Source organism: Hemicordylus capensis, chromosome 5, assembly GCF_027244095.1.
Source record: "Hemicordylus capensis ecotype Gifberg chromosome 5, rHemCap1.1.pri, whole genome shotgun sequence".
NCBI lineage: Eukaryota > Metazoa > Chordata > Lepidosauria > Squamata > Cordylidae > Hemicordylus > Hemicordylus capensis.
This window is the reverse complement of record NC_069661.1, coordinates 178,913,313-178,932,815: the sequence shown is the minus strand read 5'-3', so window position 1 is coordinate 178,932,815 and position 19,503 is coordinate 178,913,313. Positions and strand designations below refer to the sequence as shown.

Below are 19,503 nucleotides of genomic sequence, written 5' to 3'. Positions count from 1 at the left end.
GTTAAGAGGGCGGGGGGGGGGGGATGACACATTTCATGTTACCATTGATCTTACAGAGAAAAATAAAAGTCTTTTTTCTTTTTTTTTTGCAACTGAAAAGCAATTTTCTTCCAGGAGGGGATAGAAGAGGAAAATGTTATTCAACTGGAAAGCATATCTTTTTCCAAAACATTTCTCAATTATATATTGATGGCTAGATGTTATTCACAATCTAATATTACAGGACTAAGTTTCTCCTGGTTCGACAAATTTTGTTACAGTTATTACTTAATTTTCTGATTGCTCTTGGCTCATTACTGGTACAGGCTAAAAATTAAGCTGGTCAGTCTTGGTAGCAAATAACATTATTTTCTAATACTTTTGCATTCCTTCCCCATTTTTCTTCATTAGTAAAGAAGTTTTACTAGACACTATGTGTTCATTTCATACATTATATGGCAATACACTCAGATTTACTCAAGGTAAAGTGTGCTGTCAAGTTGGTGTCGACTTAATAGCGCAGCGGGAAAATGACTTGATTAGCAAGCCAGAGGTTGCCGGTTCGAATCCTCGCTGGTATGTTTCCAAAACTATGGCAAACACCTATAACGGGCAGCAGTGATATAGGAAGGTGCTGAAAGGCATAATCTCATACTGTGAGGGAGATGGCAATGGTAAACCCCTCCTTTATTCTACCAAAGACAACCACAGGGCTCTGTGGTTGCCTACAAACTGTATATTCAGCAGGGAGCTACAACTAATCCCAGCTCTCTTTTGAGTGAATCTGTATTTTCAAATGTTTTCAAACATCTGTTGACTGCAGTTCCACTTAATATTTTGATATGTATGCTGGGCGCAGTGGGATCCTTAGCTGTACACTTAGTAAGTAAGTAATAAGTTTATTGTTGTGACCACAGGCCATAACATAACATAGTACAGCATAACATAAAACATAACATAAATGAGAAACAAGAAAGAACTCAGCATACTGTACTTGAACAGTCTACTTGAACTAAATCCAATGCTAAAATTTAGGACAGAACATGGCAGCTATACATGTCTTTCTAAGTTTCAAAGAAGCAGTACACTTTAAAAATGTCGCATGTGAAGAGTCCTATGATATAACTAGTATATGACATTATATAAGTAAATCCATTGGTCAATTTTAACAGTGAAAATATCTACATGTAATTATCATCTTGGGTGGGGAGGGAAGAGAAATTGTAGTTTCATTTCAAAAATATGGCACCTTTAAATTCTAGTGATTTAATGAGTCGTTCTTTTGTTGGAGACCTTTTAGAACTAGGGGAGAAGATGTGGCTGAAATCCACAGTGGCTGTGTCTTCACAATCTCACAGAGGCTTTGTCTTCCCAAGCAGCAGAGCGCTTGTGTGAGGGAAGAACTATATTCATTAGTCTTCCATGCCTTCATAACTGTTCTTTGTCTTCCAAAAATATGGGCCTGAGGGCTGCATGACTGTATCTTTAAGAATGTAAAGAAGCAGGCCAGAGTAAAGAGCAGATATAACTACCTTGGCTTCAGTCTTCAAGATTCCACAGACCAGATGTGTATACATGCCTCTTTTTCATTCAGAAGCTCCTTTCTCTTCTGAACTGCTAAACTGCTTCTTTTTAAAGCATAAAGGCTAGTGGCGGTTAGATGTGATGCTTATTCTGGATACCTATATCTTCTTTCTTTGCGCTTAAATTAATAAATATCCCTTTGCCATCTGATGTCCTAATTTACTACTGAGTAAATTGTCACCTTAATGGAGCAGCGAGGAAATGCTTGACTAACAAGCAGAAGGTTGCTGATTTGAATCCCCACTGGAATGTTTCCCAGACTATGGGAAAAACCTATATTGGGCAGCAGCGATATAGGAAGATGCTGAAAGGCATCATCTCATACTGCATGGGAGGAGGCAATGGTAAACCCCTCCTGTATTCTACCAAAGAAAACTACAGGGCTCTGTGGGCATCAGGAGTTGAAATCAACTTGACGGCACACTTTACCTTTAAATTGTGATACTTTAGCATTTGTTTTCAACCAAAGCATTAGTCTTGCTAAGACTGTATGCTGGAAATATGCTTTTCATAGGATTTTTGGTATCAAAGTGGACACAAAGGTTTGGATCAGAGTCACAGTGTACAGGATGCCAGCATGGCTAACAAGTAAAGTCAATGAAGCTATAAAGGGGGAGAAGAATTCCTTCAGAAATTGGAAGCCCTGCCCAAATGAAGAGAACAGAAAGGAACAATTCCTCCTGGCAAAAGGAATGCAAGGGAGTCAAAAAGAGAGATTGAGGAACATTTAGCTAGAAGTATCAAGGGAGATAACAAAAATGTCTTTAAATATATCAGAAGCAGGAAACCTTCCAGGAAGGCAGTTGGTCTGTTAGATGATGAGGGAGTAAAGGAATTATTAAGGATGATATGGAGATTGCAGAGAAGCTAAACTAGTTATTTGCATTTGGCTTCATGGCAGAGGATACTGAGCATATACCTGGGCCTGAACTGAGCTTTTCTGAGACAGAGGCTAAAGAACTGAGTCAAATAGAGGTAATGACAGATATGTTCTAAATTGTCTGGAAAAAATAAAAACTAACTAATTTCCAGGGCCAGATGGCACCCACCCAAGAGTCCGTAAATAACTCATATGTGAAACTGCTGACCTCATTGAATACATATGTAACTTATCCTTACAACTAGGCACTGTACCAGAGGACTGGAAAGCAGCCCCTGTAACACTGATTTTTCAAAAGGGATCCAGGGGGTCCAGGGAATTACAGACAAGTTAGCTTAAAATCTGTGCTGGGCAAACTGATGGAAAGCATTCTCAAAGATGAAAATTTTAAGTATATAGAAGAACAGCTCTGCTGAAGGAGGACCAGCATGTCTTCTGCAAAAGTAAATCTTGCCTCACCAACTTTATGAAGTTCTTTGAGACTGCCAACAGGCATATAGATAAAAGTGATCCAGTTGAGATAGTACACTTGAACTTTCAAAAGGCTTTCGACAAAGTTCCTCATCAAAGATTCCTGAGTAAACTTAGCAGTCATGGGATAAGGAACAGGTCCAATTGTGGATTGGCAATTGGTTGACAGGAACCAGAGAGTAGGTATAAATGGATAGTTCTCTAAATGGAGGGAAGTAAGAAGTGGGGTCCCTCAGCGATCTGTATTGGGACCAGTGCTTTTTAATTTATTCATAAATGATCTACTGTAGAAGTTGGGGTAAGCAGCAAGATGGTCAGATCTGCAGATGACACCAAACTATTTAGGGTAGTGAAATGCAAAAGTAATTGCGGGGAATAAAACTAAACCACTAAAAAGAGTGGGGAGCAAATAGGTCATATCAACGTTCACTAAGCTCACATCTCACATCATTTAAATACCAACCCCAGAGATAATGTATGCAAGACCAAATGAAATTAAAATCAAAGCAGGTCTTGATCATTTTTCTTAAAGATAAGAAATAATTTATTTCTCTTCAGTCTTCACAATTACCACATATTACCTAGCTACACAATCAATGTCATTACATATCACGGGAGAATTGCTTACCTACACACTTGGACAAAGACATTTGCAATTTAAAAATTAAATTTACTGTACAATGTGCTGTTGGACAAAATGACATTCTTAAGTTTGTTGAGGAGATATGGCATGTGCTTTATGAATGGATGGAACATACGACATTAAAAAATTTAAAATGCCAATAAGCAAGAACAAGGTATAAAGCATTTTGTTTTGGCATTGTAGTTTATAAAGTATTAAAAAAGAAAACTAGAGGAAAGGACTTAGTGTTTTTTTAACTTCCAGTACATAAAATTGGATATGAAAGTAATTAGTTTCTCCCCCCTTTTTAAAATTTTGCTTTTTTTAATAATAGAAATGAATATATGAATATATTGCAGAGTAAAGAAAGGCTGAAAAATTACCAGTTAAACAAAATACTATTGTATGAAAAGGAAATGTAAAATTACCAAGTAATTTGCTTACAAAAAAGATCAAACTATAAACAGTCACAAAATATATAAAAATGCCACTTTGAACGAGGCAATCGTACTCTACCGAAATTGGTAGTAGACTTTTTCAGTACAGTCATATTTATACAGTAGTAACTGATAAAAAAGCATTGTTCACTGTTGTGTCATCTGGAGATTTAGCACCATGTGTCATAAGTTCCTGAATGGTCATCCAGTTGTCCAAGATCTTCTTGTTCCTCTTTTTCATCATCTTTTTGTGACTGAGCTCAATAATATTAATTTCTTTTTTGCCCTCACTGCCACTTTGTGGGCTCTCTTTAAGACACTCTAGCCTGCTACGCATCATGAATTCTCGACGCCTCCGCTGCTCCTTGGCTCGCACCAGGTGCTGCTTCCGCTCCTCTTTGCTCCAGTAACGACCCATCTTCATTTCGCTCATTGTATCATCATCTGTCGTCATCCCACTGCGCTCCTCTTTAATTTTTAAGGCACGTTCCTTCAGGATTCTGTCTCTGACTGGTCTTTTTGTGATATACCTTGTCCCATCACTCCTTATTTTCACTTTCCATTCCATCTTAGGCTCTGTACATTTTGGTGAATCCTTGCACATATTCACTAAGCTGAGCTGACTTTGGGCATACTCCACTGCAGATTTTTGTTGGATAAGCTGCATATAGCTTTGATAATGCTTAGCGTGCGCAGGTATGTTCCCATACCTATAAGAAGAACTATGATATGGGGACAAATAAGGAATATGCTCAGGACTTTGCCTTTCTTGCTCTGTGGATTTGCTACTCTCTGACACAGTTTCCTTTTCTTCAACAGAGCTGTTTTGTTCAGGTTTTGTTTTGTTTGGGGTTGCCTCCCTGTTACTCTGTCTTGAAGACAACTGGTTTGCTACAATAGTGCTTCTCAGGTTTTTCCTGTTGGTGATGCTGATCATTCTCTGGAGAGAACTATCAGGGGAACGGTCTACAGTCATTGGAGTGCTTCTACAGCTCTCTGCCGTATTGTAAGCACTGGAACTGTCTTTATCAGATTTCTCTGGATGCTCTATTATGTCATCCAGTTTTCCTCCTTGAAGGTCTATACTAGTATTATAATTCCTGAATGTTCCCCCACGCAGTGCCCAGATGTCTCCATACTGATCTTTGACTTTTTGAAGACGGTGAGCCTGCATAATGTTCTGACATTCAAGCTCAATGTTTCTTAGTTCCTCATTGAGCAACTGCAGTTCATGCTCAACCCCATCTTTTTGCCTTCTGTTACACTCTATTGTGCTACTTGAGTAATACAAATCATACTCTCCATGATTTCGAATCTTGCACTTGAGCTCCAGCAGCTGGCGAAATCTTTCACAGTCCTCCTCCTGATTACCAACAAAATCTGACTCAGTGTATTCCCCAGACACCAGGCTTTCGTTGCATTGGAGTTCAATGCTTCCCAGTGTGTCCTGGCTCTGTGCGAGCTCCCGCTGGTCTTGCAATGTCGGCTTTTTCTGCTCCTCAGGTGCATTCTCTTGCTCTGAGCTCTCATCATTGCGCTGGCTTTCATCTGTGGGCCCCACTCCACTATCTTTCTCGTTATTATTCGATGATGAGGTAGCAGTGTCTGTGGTGCCATCTTCTTCTTCATGTTTTTTTGGCTGTAAAAACAGAACAAACTCGTTTATCAAGGATCAAAGATTACAGGGAAATCTTGGTATTCACAGGGGTTCTGTTCTCAGCTAGTACAGTGGATACCGGAATCACAAATACCGAGGCATTTGGGCAATCTGGGGGTTAGGTTCCAAAAGGCAGGGATATGGCTAAAAATGGTCAAATATCAATGAAAAATCACCAAATAAAGTGCCCTACTGTACTCCATGGGTCCCCTATGTTCCAGCAATGCCCCCTCTCCAGTCTCCACTCTGCCATTTTTTGGGCAGAAAATTGTGATTTTCAAGCCATTTCTTAGTGAAAAGGAGTCACAAAAGGGAGGTAATTTCTGGCCAGACTGATTTGTAGATTCACGAATTTAACCTCCACCGCTGGGCTTTTTCTTGTGTATACTGAGCTTCAGGGGCGTAGCAAGGTTGGAGTGGGCCCAGAGACAAGATTTTAAAATGGGCCCCCCCCACTCAAAGTCCAGGGCCTCCGCACACCCCAGGCCCCCAAGGATTTAAGTCTGATATTCCAAAATAAGTATGCTGTCTGGAAATACATTTCACTGAATACACACACGCACACGTCACAATATACAGTGATATACATTGAGTACTATACATTTGTTTTACTTTTAATGCCTAGAACACACTAGAAAGATGAATGATTAAAATGGGCCCCTCGCTGCAGATTAGCAAAGGAGACTTTCAACCATGCAGGGTGAGCCTATGTTTGTTTTCTCAGAATTCTGAACAAATTCAGTCAAGTTTGATTGCAGGAGGTTTTTCACAGGAGGCTTTTAAAGCCCTTTAAGACACATCTCCTCTGGAATGGAGGTGCTGCATTCACATGTTGGCCAGATTGACCCTGAAGTCCCTGCAAGTTATTGGGGAGCAGTTCACACACAAGAAAAATAAAATAAAAGCACCACACATGCTTCACAGTTCTCACTCAGACCTTCTGGGTTGCAAAACAACTTGAACATAAGTGCATTTATAAATGAATGAATAAAATAAATATAATACTGTTTCTTCCAGAAGTTTTTGTAATTTTCTGCCATGAAACAAGCCACTTATAGGACTTTTTAGATAGTTTTTTTTAAGCCAGCAAATTTTCCAAGCTGTTTAAAAATAAATATTCAGAGACTTCTCAGTCCCTCCCCCCCCATATCAAAGCCCTATGGCAAGCAGATCCCTATATATCCGGGTGGGGGTGGGTGGGGAAGGTAACCACAAAAAGGAGTTCACACTCTACCTGGCAGCAGGGGGTCTTCTGCTGCAGAGAACAGTGGAGGCCTCTCTGGCTGCCTCCTCCTTCCTGGCTGGCTTGGGCCCTACTGGAGTTCAGGCTTCACAGAGGCCTACACGAGGCCTCCGTGGAAGCCCCGCCCACCCGCCGATCAGCTGAGAGGCGGGAGAAAAGGAGCTCTTTGCAGCGTGTCTGCTGCTCGATTGCCGGCCAGGAGAACAAGCTGGAGAGACGGCGAACAGGGCAAGTGGCTGAGGGGCCTTGGGCCTGGGCAGGGGGCAATGGGGAGTCACGTGAGGTGCCTCTGGGGGGCCCCTCCAGGCAGTGGGGCCCCCAGACAACTGTCTCCCCTTGCCCTATCGTTGTTACGCGCCTGCTGAGCTTGGTTGCCTACTACCCAATGGATACACAAAACCACAGATGCCAGATCTGCAAGTAACGAGGTCCTCCTGTATATTAAACATAATTACCTTTCAGTTCTCTAATGTTTATTTTTAAAAAGTCTATGCTGCCTTTCTACCTTTAAAAAGGTATTCAAAGAAATGTACAACATATCATAATAACAAAAGAGATAAAGTATTAGAAGGCCCGAATTTTGCCCACCACCCAAGATCAGTGGAGGCGGCTTGGATGTTGTACACATGGGACAAGGTCTCCTCTGTTATTATTCTCACACTGTGGAACATTTCCCAATTTCAACCTTGCCTGTCTTTCGGCAGCTGGCAAAAACAATTTTGTTTGCCTGCGTTTTTCATCTCTGACTGCTGTGCTTGTCTCTGGCTGTGGTTATTTGGGATAGCCAGCTTTTGTAATATGCTGTTTCTAATGCTTTTGTTTTCTTAATTTTGTAAGCTGGATTTTAACTTCGTTTGTTAGCTACCTTGGGGTCTTATATAAGGCAAGGTATGTATAAACAAACAAACAAACAAACAAACAAACACTAGCAGATGACAAAATCATCTACTAGTCAAAACCAAAGCAGCAAAAGCAACATTAAAGCCACAGAATCATGAACCAGGAAAAACCTTATGTCAATTCATAGGTCTAGTGAAAGAGCATGGTTTGGCATCCAATTCACATCCTCTGAAAAGATCATAGATGCAGTCAGCAGGCCTCACAGAAGAAGCAAGTCCATAACTTGAACATGGCTATGGAGCTCAACTGGCAAAGAAACTTTAAGGAACTAATGGGAAGCTTAGATGATTTCTAAGTTATGGGCAAAGATATATAGTGAGGAAATCACATAACTAAGAGATTTCTTCCCCCTATTTCAGCCTCAAGCCAACTACTTTCATTTCATCAAGCTATACTCAATGTTACCACTTTGCATGACTATAAATTGGCAAGACTATAAGCAGAGCCTTTACAATAACTGACTGAAGGTTGTGGAATGACCTCCCCTTAGTGCTTTCTTCTTTTCTTTTCTTTTCTTTTCTATTTTATTTTATGGTTCTTTCTGTTATTTGCTTTCAGGAGGGCTGTAAGGGAACATCTCTCTTTTATTGGGCAGTCTTTTTTTTTTTTTTGATAGCATTTATTTGAATTGCTTATTGTCTTTGTAAACTGCTTTCAGCCCTGGAAAGGCAGCATAAACATTTTTAAAATAAATAAATTTCTTACTTTTGACCCACATATTCATTTTTTAAACACACACACACACACACACACACACACACACACACACACACACTTGACCCAATAATTACAAGTACGAAGGCTGCTAAATTCTGTCTAGGCTGCCATATTATGAAATGATTGAGGCTGTATCCACTGTACAGATCAGAGCCATGCAATGGACCTGACTCCACTGCACTGGAGTATGAAGCACTGATGCAATGACAAACTGTGTAGTCCCACTGTGGCCCATTAAAAAAAAACCCTTGGATTAAAAACAAACCAAAACAATGGCCCATTTTTAAAAAACAAACCCTTGGATTCCACCCCCCCCCGCTTTTTCCACCGCAAATAAAACCCAAAAAGAAAAATCTGGTTGTACAAACCGATGTGGTAATCCAGTTGTATATGTAGACTAGTTGCATTAATTGTAGATAGAAATGCACATCTTCTTTAGATTAATACAGTGGTGACAGACGTCTGCATTCGGATGTGTATTCCAATACACATGCAAGGCCCTGCTTTTTTCCTTCTCCCCCTAACTTGAGCAAGGGTCTGGACATCAACAGCCAATTATTATCCCCCCCCTGCTAGTTAGTATCAGACAAAAGTAAGGTTCTATACCAACAAAACAACAATATCTGTGTCGGGCATCAAACCTGGTGGACTACCATGGAATCTCTGCTGCTGAATTTCAAATTACACCAGGAATGCCATCGACAGTAAAGTGCACTGGTAATGTGAATACTATTGGTGCCTTGGGGACGATTGTAACAGATATTTGTGTTCACACTGGCACTGTACCAGTAGAAACTGGCACAGCAGTTGCTTTGCTAAAAAGCAAGTCTAATTGAGATACAGGTTATAATTACAGTGCAAGTTGGCAGTAGTTTTGTACAGCTAACTCAGGTGTCCTAGGCTGGGACCCAACATGACGGCTGGCCTGCCAGCTTTGTGGAGGACATATTTGTTATTAATGGTTACCAGTTACCGTCATGTTAGCTTTGTCTTTCGGTCCTAATGATTTGGTTTAAAATTGCGGATACATGTCTTCTGGTTTAAAGACACCAGTGAGGGGTTTATGTGTGTTACTGTATTTTCCCTTGGAAACTGTCTACTTAAACTCTAGTCTCCAATACAGTTAAAGCAAATGGCATGCCTGCTATGGCCATTATGTCAAACATTTTTAATGGAACCCTTTTAATTCACCTTCAGTTAACTACACCTATTTATTGCACCTTGAATGAAGAAAACATTAGTTGTCAGAGCAGTGAAGAGGGGCATGCTTTTTATTTTTCAAAATGATTAGTAGAGTTGAAGGCATTTTGTCCTATTTCACTTCCACAGTTTTCATCCAAAGTACATATAGTCTATTTACAATAAATCTAAGTGCACACAGCACCAAATGTGGTTTCTCCTTTAAGAGGTGCAATTATATAATTAAACATAATGGCTAGTAATAGTAAAAATGTGATGGGTGGAAAATGTAGTGAACCAGTAAGAGGGAACAAAATTTAAAGAGGCTACTCTGTTAGTAATTGCTGTTTTCCTCTATCGAGACCAGGGCTGCTCAACTTCAGCCCTCCTGCAGATGTTGGCCTACAACTCTCATAATCCATGGCTATTGGCCACTGTGGCTGGAGATTATGGGAGTTGTAGTCCAAAAACAGCTGGGGTGGCTAAGTTGAGCAGGCCTGATCTAGAAAGACAATGATGTACGGGCAGGGGGGATAGCAACATACACACCAAGCCTCATTATTACCTTCAAGAGCACAAGCCAGCAGCTACTCTTTTATGCATAGTTGTTAGAAGAGATTGATGACAATAGGTCACAGCAGTTACAATAAAAGCAATTAAAGTGTGTTAGAGTGTAAACTAAATTAAAAATGAAATCAAAAAGTTGGCAAAAGTGTCTACCTGATCAATTCAGAGCAAGTACACTGAGACAACACCTTAGGGTGCCTGCCGTTATGTTTCCTCAGTGACAGCTTGAGGGTTTGGCTGATACCCATGCATGTGCCAATATGTAGACCCCTATGATGCCAACTCATTTTCAGCAATCAAGCATTTTTACATTCTAAAAGGAGAAGTGGAAACCTAATATTTTCCTGTACGTTATGCCCTCTGTCTGGGGAAGCCTTTCCCCATAAGTGTGGGGTATGCCATCTGCATAAGAGTGATATGTTAAATATTATTCTTTCTCAAATGTCAGGGCTTAGCCTTAGTATTAAATAGCTTTGGGCACATGAGTTTAAACTGTCTCAGTTTAAACAATAATTGACATCTGTTGAATGTCAGAACAGCCCATCTAGTCCAGCATTTTGTTTCACACAGTGGTCCATCAGATGCCACTGGAAGCCTACAGGCAGGAGTTGAGGGCATGCCCTCTCTCCTGCTGTTACTCCCCTGCAACTGCTACTCAGAGGCATCCTGCCTTTGAGGCTGGAAGTGGCCTATAGCTACCAGACCAGTAGCCGTTGATAGACTTCTCCTCCATGAAGTTATCCAAACCCCTCTTAAAGCCATCCATGTTGTTGTATATGCTCTCCAGGCCTTTTGATTCAAAGTGGATATAACCACATGACGACTTCTGCAAACACCATTTAATGGAAGAATCTATATGAAATCCATCATATAGATTGTAGGGGACCTATCTACCAGTTATAATATCAACTTGATACACAAGAAGCAGACAATTTGTTTAATACCGACAGTAGCTGTGTTTTGGATTAAAGTATGTGTGTTCCTCATTGCTCTGACCATATAGAATACCCCTCCATAGTACTTACACTGGCAGAGACAAACACACAGATACACACAGAGCACTCCAGTGTTCTGCTAATCTCATACACGGAATTTAACTATCTAGAGAATATGGTTATTCTGCTTCTCTACACACAGGAACAGTAAAAGATAACCACTGTTCTACATCAGAGGGTTAGGTCCCACCCTTTAAACAGAGTATTGTCAGATTATTACCCTACAGCAGGGTATGAGCACCAAGGCTGCAATGGAAATATATGAGATGGCAGCACAGATATGCCTTTTTATCATCTACAATAAACATAATTGGCATGCCATTTCTGTAAACATGATGTAGCCACAGGGCACTTGTACAGTAACATGTGTAGGGCCATTTCACACTGTGTAGCAGTTGCTTCCTTTTTCTTTGAAGACTGAACCATTTTCTCAGAGAATGTGCCATCTTAATGGTTTATGATGAGCACAAATGGCAATATCACTAATTAACCTCCATTAAGAATGTTTGTGGGAGTTATAAAGAATTGCCGTTCATGCTTGTGATGAATGATTTATACAATAGTTTTGCCACAAATGTAATGCAATCCAGATGAAAAAGTGGTCCTTTTTCTTTAAAGATTAGCTGCAGGGGACCCCCATCCAGCCTGGAAATGTGGAACAAGACAAGGAGAAAGTTAGCACTTTCCCCTTGTTACAAATCTCCCTTCAATTTACATCAAATTGCTGCTTCAAGGGGGATATTTTGGGGGTGAACTAGTGGTAGATGATATTACATCCTCAGTGCACACCATACTCCCGGCTGGAGCAGGAGTCTCTTGATGATAATTTTAAAAGATAAAAGAACCATTTCTGATTCCTCCTCCCAGCTTGTAAAGATGGTTTGAATAATGCATATAGTATTATGCCCTAATTCAGAAATATTTATCCCAATATAAAAAGCTTAGTCAAATTCTTAAATGTACTTACAACTCTCTACAGAGTCTTTCTAGATGATAAAAAAACCCAGATGTGTTCAAGTACTATAACTATATTAGGCCTCTTCTACACAATTAGTCAGTAGAGCACTTATCCCAGCCACATATACTGTGTGTGGTGTGGTGTGGTATGTGTGTGAGACTCACAGAGAGAAAGAGTGACTGACTATAGCGTGTGTCCTTGCCCTGGACAATAATTTTTTGGAGGGAAAAGTCAGGTGGAATATGTACTTCATTACTGAAGCATAAACACCAACCAAATAAAAGAAAACAAAAAGAAAATGCTTATGAAATTACAGGAAAACAGTGGTAGTACTAGTAGTACTAGAAGTAGTAAAATGATATGTGGGATAGGGAAGAGGTAAATCAAATTAATCTGGTGGAGAGGAATAAAGTAAGAGGAATAATTTTTTAAAAGGCATGAAAATGCATGTTGGACTGCTTTTCCTCACATGTAATTCTTACCCAGAAATATAACAGTCTCAATTGATACCACTTGTGGCATTTAGTGGCAATGTTCTAATTAAGCGAAAGAATATAATTTCTAAATTTATCATTTAGTTCTCTGTTTATTTAAAAAAAATGCACGTAGGAACATTTCAAGCTTTATATTTTATTTTATGTCAAGCCTACCTGCTCTGCTTCATTGCCTGTGTACTGCACTGCTTCATTATGCTGTTCTTCCAACATTTCCAAGTTTAACTCCTCTAAGAATTCATTCCTTTCATCATCCAGCCATCCTTCTTCTAGCTATAAAGAATACATTAGTACATTACATTAGGTTAGTGGGCACGCATGCTAAAATAAGGTAAACCCAAATGGCAATGCCTGAGTAGCTTTTTTTTTTTTTTTTATAATAATGACTCTCTTCAGAATACTGAGGCCTTAGAGCTCGCCTCTCAAAAAGGCAGGGAAAAAAGATGATTAAAAAAATTGGACTCATAGGCCTTTTATCTCTTCCTGAAACAGTATCACTGATTTTCTCTCATAATGAGGGGGATTGCACACATGGAATATTATTTCCTTTCAAAATGTACGGAAGATATACTGCATAATCTTGAAGCTGTCATGTTCTTTCCTTCTAAGAGCATTAGCTTTAAAGAATCCAGAGATACTAATATATGGCCATGAGACAATTGGTTTCTTTTTCCTTAACAACCTCCACCTCTGAGTGTTGAGTCCTGCTGCCTGAACCTCAACATCATCCTCATAGTGTATTTCAATCACATTTGTCTTATTGATTTTCTCAGGTAAACGTACAGTAACAGCAGCTACAAAACAACAAAAGAATAACTGATTGACAAGGTGCCTTTAAGGCATGTTTTGGTTTTCAGCTGCTCATAGAGATGCTTTCAAAGAAATCAGCAAAACATTATTTTAAAATATGTTGACTGCCAACTTGTCCAAAGCAAAACTAGGCCTACTTTTGGCAACTTAATCTAAACATTTTCAGATGTACACATTACGTGCATGTAAGTAAACCTTTCTGTAGAGCAAGCTGAGGAAAACAAGTATTCAGTTTGACTTACAGGCACAGTGAGAAACAGGACTACTCTTCATAACATTGCTATGGAAAAGTGTTAGTAACCATTTTCAGGCATTTGGGGAAGATACACATAAGGACCCTCTAGGTTAAAAGCACTGAGATTTCAAATGTGGCATTTTGGTAAGGGGTCCCCTCCGCTGCCCACTGCTGAATGCCATGGGAGGGGCAGTTGTGCTGAAGAGGGAGGAGGCAGTTGTGGTGATGCTGGGCTACACTCCCTCAACTGGTGACCACCTCCTTGCTCTTTAAGCTGCCTCTTGTGCTGAGATATGAGAGGGGGCAGGTACCACCTCCTCCCCTAGCCTTGTGATGCCCAGTGAAAAGGGGATGGAGGGGGGTTTAAATAGCGGCCACCATTTCAAGATAGCCGTTTCCAGCCGTAAGGAGGGGGAAAGAGAATTTCTCCCACCCACCCTCCCTTGGATGAACCAATCCCCCCACCTCAGGCAGTAGCCAATCACCTGATGGGGCTGTGAGGGAATTTTTTGGCCCTGCTGTACCACATTGGCAGCCTCGGTCACAGGTCTTTTTCAACCTCGCTGTGTGTGTGTGTATGTGTGTGTGTGTGTGTGTGTGTGTGATTAGCAATTTGGCATAATTTGATTAATTGGCATATGTCACAACTTTGGTGGGCGGGTTATATGGATTACAAGCATGTAAGGGATAGGCCCCAGGGGTAAAGGGCAGAAGGGACTGGACTGCAATTCACTAAGCAAGAGGGAGTGGCCAATGGGTTTTGGTAAACTCCCAGCTGTGCGGCTTGGGTCTTTGCTGTGGTCCATAGCCCTGCCAGTCTACTTGATCCGGTCCCAAGTGAATGGGGGACTGCCTTGACCCTGATGAATAGCTGTCAGGGCTAGACCAGAGAGGTTAAGTGGTGCCCTGACCTTGCCATCCAGTTACCTGCAAGAAGCCTGTTTGGATATGCAATATATATATGCTGCTAATCTTTAATAAGGTTGTGGTCAGGCACTTGCCCTGCACCTAATTCCCATTACCTCTGTGTGTCACCTCTTCCTTTATATTGCACAACTGTAATCATGAATTTCTTTTAAAACTACTTAGTCATCTGTAACTATACATATGATACCAACTCTAGTCCTTTGAATGTGTTCAGTATCCATGAATAATGAATGTACATTTGGGACTTACAAGCATTTATTAGAATTTAGAACTCTGTACAAAACTCTTATGTATACAAACACCCCCCCCCAAATATTTATTAGGCCATTCCAACAGCATCACTCCTGCCCAGTAATGTATGCGGTAGGCCTGAAAAATGGCTTCCAAAAGATAACAGTATCAAGCTGCTAGATGTATCATACTGCTGAAGTTCAACAAAACATGTTGGATGGGGGGCAGGAGCCTGACATTTCTAGGTTTGAAAACTCGGAAGTGGCTGGAAGTACTGGTTTGTGGCAATGTATGCAGGCCAATGACATGGTTTGATCTAATCATGTTGTTAGTTTCTACCCAGCAAGACAATCCATCTACTTGTGTGGAAACTAAAATGGAATCCAGTTGAACTATGTGGAACAAATGATGGCACAAACATATCTAATAGGGTGGCTGCACATGATCACCCAAAAGAAAGGTAGAGGGAATCAGGGATTCACGGGGTGTGCATGCTCTCTACATAAGCCAGTACTTCTGGCCACTTCCGTGTTGTCCATACACACAAATGTCAGGCTCCTGCCTCCATCCAACATTCTTCACCCAACTTCAAATGTTGGTTATAGCTAGGAATGCTGGGTGGTGGAGGGAACTCAATAGGGTTGTGTAAATTGATTCACTGTCAAATCCATTTGGATCAAATTGGGGGTGATTTGCAGATTCAAACTCAAATCAAATCACCCTCAAAATAGAGGGCCTAATTCAGGGTCGAGGAGAATCACCGCCATTTGACCCAAATTGATTCAGGCAATTTAAATGCTATTTTGAGGCCTGTTTTGCTAGTGAGAGCTGGTCTACCAATTGGGATTGGTGGGTAGATAAGCCCTCTGCTCCAGATTGTGTGCATCAGCCCGCCTCAGAAGACAGTTTGTTTCCCCAGCAAAACTAGGAAAACTGGCCTCAAAATGGCACGCGAATCACCCAAATCAATCCGGGTGATTCAGGGCTGATTTGTTGAGGCAATAGACAAATCTATTTGTGGGGTCTGCAATTTGATTAAACCTCGAATTGAATCACAGATTTTGATTCGTGCACTCCCCTAGAACCCAACATTGTACACCTGATCTCTGAGTTTGGATGACACAGAAATGGTTGGAAGTATCAGCTCGCTCTGGGCATACGTGTTCCCGGGAACCTCTGGTTCCTTCCACCTTACTTTCAGGCAGTTGTGTGAAGCCACCCATAGAATCACAAAATTCAAAAGGTCTCTTATGTAGCCTAGACAATATACAAACTGGATCCATGATACCTCCTGAAAACGGAAGCAGCTACTGCGGAATCTCTCTTACAGATACAGGACACTGGATCAGGAATGGAGAATGGACCTGTCACCGGAACTCAAATACAGCGACCTGATTCAATGGTGATGTTTCTCATTGTCAAAACATGACACATTGTAAAAGCAATAGAACTGACAGGCATATGAACAATTGTCTTAATTACTCAACTTGTAATATGTCTTACATGTTCTCTTTCCACTGACAGAGAAGATAAAATATGTTAGGATCTGGTGCATATTTTATTTTTTCTCAACTCAAGAACATAATAAGTGTGGGGAACTTTCAAAGCATTCTAAAACAAATACTTGAAGTATGTCATCAGTGATAAATTGCAAAATGATGCACAAACTATTTAAGATTTACTAATACATATAATGCCTATGCACTCCTGCCATGGAACAAAAAGGAACAATTAAGCGCCTGAGAGTGGACAAGGATCCCCAAGAAACATCTATTTCCTTGGTATTGTCCTCCTTTGATCCCTTCAGCTCTTTGTCCTCAGCACAAACCCAGTTTTGCAACTCTGACACTGTTACCATTACTCTTTTGGCAGTCTCTCTTTTTCACATTCAGCATACCCTGAAGGTTATGGTGGCAATGCTGCCTTTTTCTTTTTCAAATCCTGTCAGTTCCAGCCCTTGCCTTCCCCACAGCCCTTTACATTGCTTCTGTTCTTTCTGTGGAACATTATGCCCCTTTGCACCTCTGTTTTGCTGTTATAAATCACCCTCCTGGATCCCTCTTGAACTTCATTTTAGTCTTTAGTGCCCAGCTTATATTTTTACTTTCCAATAACATCCCTGCTTTGTTCCTTGACAATTTCAACATTCATGTGAATAATCCCTAGGATGGAGCTGTTTTTCAGCAGCTTCCTCCTTTGATCTCCAAACAGAGTTCCCAATGCACTGCCTTGGACACTATTGATTTTGTTTTTACCAAGAACTAGTCTGCCTCTGACTTCTCTGCTATGACCTCTCTGCTTTGTATGAGCATCACCAGATCTCCTTCAGCACTGCATGCAATCTACCCTCCCCACATCTTGATTCCTGGTCCTTCCATTATTGCAGTCAATATAATGGTTCTTTGAAACACTGTCCTCCCATCTGTCACCTCTGCACTCTCCTACAATCCTTCCCTTCAATCCTTGATATAATTGCCTGGCTCCCACTCTGATTTGGTCCCTCCATTTGATTATATGTCCATGCTCCCATGCAGCTGCACATGTTTGGAAGAGGGCCGCAAAATGGGTTGACTACATCCACTATTCATTCACTCTTATTTCTTGCCTGCCATTCACCTGGCCAACTAAAATACTCCCTGATGCATACCAGCTCTAGAAGGCCTTGAACTTCTTGCCAACCTTTGATGCCTTTCTAATACCTACAACTGTACTTCTTCTCATCTTGCTCTCTGCCCAGGAATTTGCCACTTCCTTCAATGCCAAAATTGAAACCACGCATTTTGCTCTTGATTCTTCTTTCCCCCTTCTTCTTTTGGCATTCCTCCTCCTCCTTCCATTTCTTCTTTATCCCCTGACTCACTTAATCCTCACATGCCTCACATTCACATGTTTGCCATCTTGAATTGGGGTGGATGACATCATCACAAAACATGCCTTTGAGGTGTACCTACGTGTCACTCACTACAACCATACTAAATTTGGTTCAAATCAGTTAGGCAGTCCACAAATTAGTCCACTTGTGCCTCAACCATTCATGTGACAACCATCTTGAATTGGGGTGGATGATATCATCACAAGGAGTCCCTATGTGTGCCTACAGTGGTAGCTAATTTGGTCCAAATTGGTTAGGCAGTTCACAAGTTAGCCCTCCTGTGCCTCAAATGTTCACGTGTCTACCATCCTGAATTGGGATGGATGACATCATCACAAACTATGCCATTGAGGTGTCCGTTTGTGTCACTCACTACAACTGCACCAAATTGCAGAGCCGCCCTTCTGTGTCCCTACAGCTGTAGCAAATTTGGTTCAATTGGTTAAGTGGTTTGTAAGTTAGCCCAGCTGCACGTCAAACATGCATGCATCTGCCATCTTGAATGGGGTGGATGACATCATCACAAACTATGCCATTGAGATGTCTCTATGTGTCCCTACAACTGGTTCAAATCAGTTCAGTGGTTCACAAGTTAGCCCACCTGTGCCTCAAATGTTCCACCCCAATTCAAGATGGCAGACAAATGAATGTTTGAGTCACAAAGAGGGCTAAGTTGTGAACCACATAATAGGGGTGTTCAAACCAGCTTGACCTCAAGCCAGCTTGAGCTAGAACCAGCTTGGTTCAAGGGCTTGCCCTCGAACTGTACCCAGTTTGGCTCGAGGTCTAGCCAAACCCCCCAGGATGGTTCGGGGTGCCAGTGAAATTAACTTTTGTTTTAAAAATAGGCAGACTTACTATTGCTGAGGGCCTCAGCTAGGATTGCCAACTGTCCCACACTGTGCGGGATGTCCCCACTTTCAGTGAGGAAATGTTCGTCCCATTTCTCCCACTTTTTGACCTTAATTTTTTAAAAAACTTTTAAAGCCTCTGCTGAGCGGCGGAGTAGGACAGTGGCAAGAGCTCTCCCATGGGTGCACTAGCAACAGACGTGTGCTTCATTTGATGGAAGGCAGGCCCGAGGAAGGGAGTCTTTTGCCCACCTTCTCTCTGACTCAGTCTGTCCCTCCCTCCTCCTAAAGTCTGTCAATGGTGGCCGTGGCCGTGAGTGCTTGGGTGCCTGTCTTTTAGCAGCTGCAAACCTATCACCAGCGCGCCCACCCTAGCCAGCCCTGGCCTAGAGAGCAGACATTCCTTTCCCATAGTTTGGGAGCTGGGAGAGCTCTCAACACCATTTTTTAAAAAGACAAGTCCCACCCATAGGTGGCCGTGCCCCACAACCACCTGTCCCCCTCAGAGTCCCTGTCCCAGTTTCAGCAAACACAATACTGGCAACCCTAGCCAACATTGGGTTGCCAAAGGGTGTATGTGCTGCTGCTGCCACGGGGGGGGGGTGTTTCCTGGCTGTTCCCCCTCCCCATACCAACCTCCCCCAGTCTAACACTGTTGTGGCCCAGTTCACTCATACTGGGCCAGAACTCATAGCCCAGCAGGCCAGGCGGAGGCCTGTGTCTCTGCCAGCAACTCAACTGAGAGATTCCCTGTTGCAAGGAATCACTGAACTCTGGGTGAAATGATTAACTCCTAGGAAACAAGCCAAATTGTCTGGACTTTGCTCTCAGGTAATGGCTTTGGGAAAGCTGGAGGCTAATCTTGTATTTCCTCTGGCAGAATGTTTACAATGT

At 41.5% G+C, this 19,503-nt stretch overlaps 1 protein-coding gene across 6 annotated transcripts in view; it reads right to left on the bottom strand.

Moving 5' to 3' along the window:
• Nucleotides 1-862: 862 nt before the first annotated feature.
• Nucleotides 863-19,503, bottom strand: part of PDZRN4 (PDZ domain containing ring finger 4) — a 434,390-nt gene continuing 415,749 nt past the window's right edge. For all 6 annotated transcript variants that reach the window (XM_053255823.1, XM_053255824.1, XM_053255822.1 and 3 more), the window contains 2 exons: nt 12,840-12,956; nt 863-5,612 (listed from right to left, as the gene is read on the bottom strand). In XM_053255823.1, coding sequence (XP_053111798.1) covers nt 4,089-5,612; nt 12,840-12,956 — 1,641 coding nt within the window. In that variant the 3' untranslated portion in view covers nt 863-4,088. The remainder of the gene's footprint in view (nt 5,613-12,839; nt 12,957-19,503) is intronic.